General features: G+C 39.5%; 1 protein-coding gene across 1 annotated transcript; it reads left to right on the top strand.

Annotated features, from left to right (window-relative positions):
• Positions 1 to 1,333: 1,333 nt before the first annotated feature.
• Positions 1,334 to 3,587, top strand: LOC119422729 (small integral membrane protein 26). The gene is made up of 2 exons (XM_037690123.1): positions 1,334 to 1,571; positions 3,227 to 3,587. Exons 1-2 carry the CDS (start codon positions 1,448 to 1,450, stop codon positions 3,433 to 3,435), a joined length of 333 nt encoding a protein of 110 aa, XP_037546051.1. The 5' UTR covers positions 1,334 to 1,447; the 3' UTR covers positions 3,436 to 3,587.
• The last annotated feature ends 175 nt before the right edge of the window (positions 3,588 to 3,762 follow it).

Below are 3,762 nucleotides of genomic sequence, written 5' to 3'. Positions count from 1 at the left end.
GTCTGGACCTGTCTGTGCTGGACCACTGTGATCCCACATCAGATCGAACGGTTCTGGTCTTGATTCGTTGTCATGGTTCCAGTCTCAGATCATGGTTCTGGTCTCAGATCATGGTTCTGGTCTCAGATCATGGTTCTGGTCTCAGATCATGGTTCCAGTCTCAGACCATGGTTCTGGTCTCAGATCATGGTTCTGGTCTCAGATCATGGTTCTGGTCTTCTTTCAGGGTTATTTTCTGCACAAAGTGGAAATTGAAACCAATTTAAATGAAGTCATGAAGAGCACTGGACACAAGGTAGGATCTATTACAATATAATAATATATTATAATCTAGCTGTTTTGTTACTCTTTTTGCCATCTTATTTGTAAAAATAATAATAATAATCTGTATGCCTTTTTATAACTGTCTATTGTTCTCACTCTTGTCCAGTGTTTTTCATCATTCTTTGTTGAAATCAGGTCTCTCTTGTAAGTGAGTCCTCGAGGCTCAATGGGATTAACTTGTCTAAATAAAGCTTGAATGAATACTAACAGAACCATGACCCACAGGGTTCCATGGTACATGACCCTGGAGCAGTGTTGCCAGGTAAGAAAAGTAGGATTATCGTTCTAGAGACATAAAATTATCGTACACCCGTCATAATCAGAATAACAAATCTATTCATGCACTATAGTAGTGATGGGTCTGCTTTCATGCCGGCTCTGCTTCTTCTTCTTCTCTTTTTCTCTGTTCCTCACTCATGGGGCGGACGCTGCAGACTATTCAGCCAATCATGGCTGGAATTTCCAGCCGATCGTGCATCTGTTTGCGGACACAGATGCCTTCAGGGTTCACAAAAAAACTCCAGCAGACAGGTGCAAGAGGCTGATGACAACTGATTACAACCACACATTCACAGAATGGTCAAATTATCGTATATTTGGCCTTTTTTGGGATTATTGATCGTACAGAGGGCAAAATTGTCGCACAAATACGATAATTATCGTACACCTGGCAACACTACCCAGGAGTCTGTTCAGGCATAGATATCATATAATTAATTTATATCTATGTGTTCAGGTGCCAGTTTGACCTTTGACCTCATCATGTGACACCCTTCAGCGTCAAAGAGGATTGGCTTCTTAAAAAAAACCAAACTCTCAGACATTTTCTGATAAACAGACGTTTTAATCGTATAAATCTTCGTTTTTACTTTTTGAACTTTAGTTTTGTGCTAAAACAGTTGGTCTTTAATTCAAATATCCTTCATATTTGTTGCGTTTTGTTTCCTTAAGGTGAAACGCTGAAATTTTGTAAATAAATAAAAATACCGGAAGTGAAGACTTTTCACATCCGGGTAAAGTGTCATGGCGGCGCGCTGATCTGTCTATTTCCAAAGACATCGAAACTGCGTGTTTTCTGACGCGTTGAGGTAAATTGTAAGTGAGCCGATCTGTCGGAACCGGGATGAAGATTGAAGATGCCATGCAGTGGAAAACCAGAGGCTCTATAGTGTACGCCGTGGGCATCTGGACCATGATCGGAACTTACGGATATTTGAAATACACAGGTCGTTTAGATAACGTTAAAGGTGAGGACGCTTGTTTGAACATCAGAAAATAAAAAGCTCATCTTTTAAATTATTGTTTTATTGGAGTCATCTGCGTGTTTAAAATGTCGTTTAAAAGCATTAAATATGGCGGGAAAGCCTGCAGGAGCCGAGAGTTGGAGCCGTTCAGAACTCGCCTGAGAATCTGTCTGATTTAACAAGTTCTCAGTTTCTCAAGATTCCTCAGATATTATCTTCTTTATCGATAGATCAAAATAAAAATCAAATATAAACAGGGAAAACGGTCGACTCCAAAGCGTTTTACTTTGTTCAAATTCATTTATGTGACTTTAATTTGACAAACGACAATTAATAATAATTTGAATGACAAATAAAGAAACTTGAATCCTTTGAATTTACATCCAGAGCAACTGTGAGAGAAAATCTACAACAGTAACTAATAATTCATACTCAGTGAAGTTGCATTAAGAGAAGAAACAACCTGAGAGCAATTGTTTGACATATAAATTAACTCTTCTTTTATCTCCTGATTTCATTTTATTGAAAGCAAAATCAAATGAACTAAAGAAATTAACATTTTGTGCAATGATCAAGGCCACAGTCAGAAAGTTTTCAAAGGAACTGAAGTCTTGATGTGTTTCTGTAAGGAAAGATTTGTAAATATAGTTAAATATTCAAAAAATGAAGGGAGGTAGTGAAGTGAAGGGAATGAAGTGAGGGAACACTGCAGGTAATGATGTCCTGAGAGCGCACGCTGTAGCTGCACTCACACAGTGACATGTAGGAGGAGATGTATGAAGGCAGCAGACCAAGAAGTGATTTAAAGATGAAAATGTACCAGTGAGAGAGTCTGCGTGAAGTTAATGATGTCCAGTTAACCAGTGAATACTGGGTGCAGTGGTGGGTACGATAATCACAGCCAGTTATGAATCTTAGTGCACCATGATAGACAGCATCCAACATCTGCAGGGTTCTTGTAGGAGCGTTCATGTAAATAATGTCACCGTAATCAATGGAGGGAAGGAAAGTCACAGTTACAAGGCGTTTTCTAACATTCAGGGTTAGACAGGATCTGTTTCTGAAAAAGAAACCCAGTTTAACTTTCAGTTTCTTTACTGGGTTTTCCACGTGGAGCTTAAAAGAGAGATGCGAGTCGACCAAGATACCCAAATATTTATAGGAATCAACAAACTCAATGGGGACACCATTTGAGGATAAAATCTGAGGAAGAACTGCTGGGACCAACTTCCTATTTGAAAAAAGCATCCCTTTGGTTTTGTCAACATTTTGGACAAGTTTGAGGTGGAACAAATCTGTCTGGATGTTGTTGAATGCTGGGAAGCCTTTTTAACTGTTTTAGCTCGACAATAAACAACTGTGTCATCAGCATAGAAATGGATGGATGCATCAGGGATGTTTTTACCTACATTACGTACTGTATGTAGATTGTAAAGAGGGTGCGTCCTAAGACTGAGCCTTGTGGAACACCATTGTTGACTGTTAAATAACTGGAGGAAGTACCATTATGTTGAACACATTGCCTCCGGTCTGAGAGATGGTTGGAGAACCAACTCATACGTTTATAACCTGTAAAACAACACTCACTCAGATTTCCCTCTGTCGTTATAACAAACACCAACAATTAAATATTTTTTGTCTCCTCTGAAATGGACCAGTGGAGGTGGAGGAGGTGGAGAACACGAACAAGAAGGTCTTCCAGAGTAAATATGGGAAAACTGAGATCATCAGGAAGGAGAACTTCGTCCCGTACTCCACCAGGATCTTCAGATTCATCACGTCTTTCACTGGTCAAACCAACGCCCCCCAGGACTATGTATCCTCCTCAAACGATGACGGAGACGCCTCAAACACTCATGTTGATTAAATAATTCCTGCGTCTTTACTCGTTTGGCGTCTTCGGCTCTTTTAATGGCCGAATCTCCAGCGCACGTTTGGATCAGAAGCGTTTCTCGTCTGGAATGTTCGGTTCTGTTTGTGTTCCACTGACTAAAAATAAACCTAAATATGTAAATATTATTTTCTGATCAGTTCATGTCTGAAATAAGAACCAAACATTTGTTTCGACTGAAAGTTTTACCTCATCGTTTTAGAGCACCTCTTTGAAACGTCTCGTTGGTGTAGATTCCCGGTTGTTTTTAAACTTTTTGGATAATGTTCTTGCGTTTGGTTGGCGGTGTACAATTATGTCCTC

This window comes from Nematolebias whitei, chromosome 16 (assembly GCF_014905685.2).
Source record: "Nematolebias whitei isolate Nwh7 chromosome 16, NemWhi1, whole genome shotgun sequence".
NCBI lineage: Eukaryota > Metazoa > Chordata > Actinopteri > Cyprinodontiformes > Rivulidae > Nematolebias > Nematolebias whitei.
This window is presented reverse-complemented; position numbering and strand designations above follow the sequence as displayed.

Excerpts from the sequence above, each read along its gene's own strand:
- LOC119422729 (XM_037690123.1), top strand. The coding sequence starts at position 1,448 with ATGAAGATTGAAGATGCCATGCAGTGGAAAACCAGAGGCTCTATAGTG. Across the intron at positions 1,572-3,226 it reads TCGTTTAGATAACGTTAAAG|TGGAGGTGGAGGAGGTGGAG; the intron begins GTGAGGACGCTT and ends GAAATGGACCAG.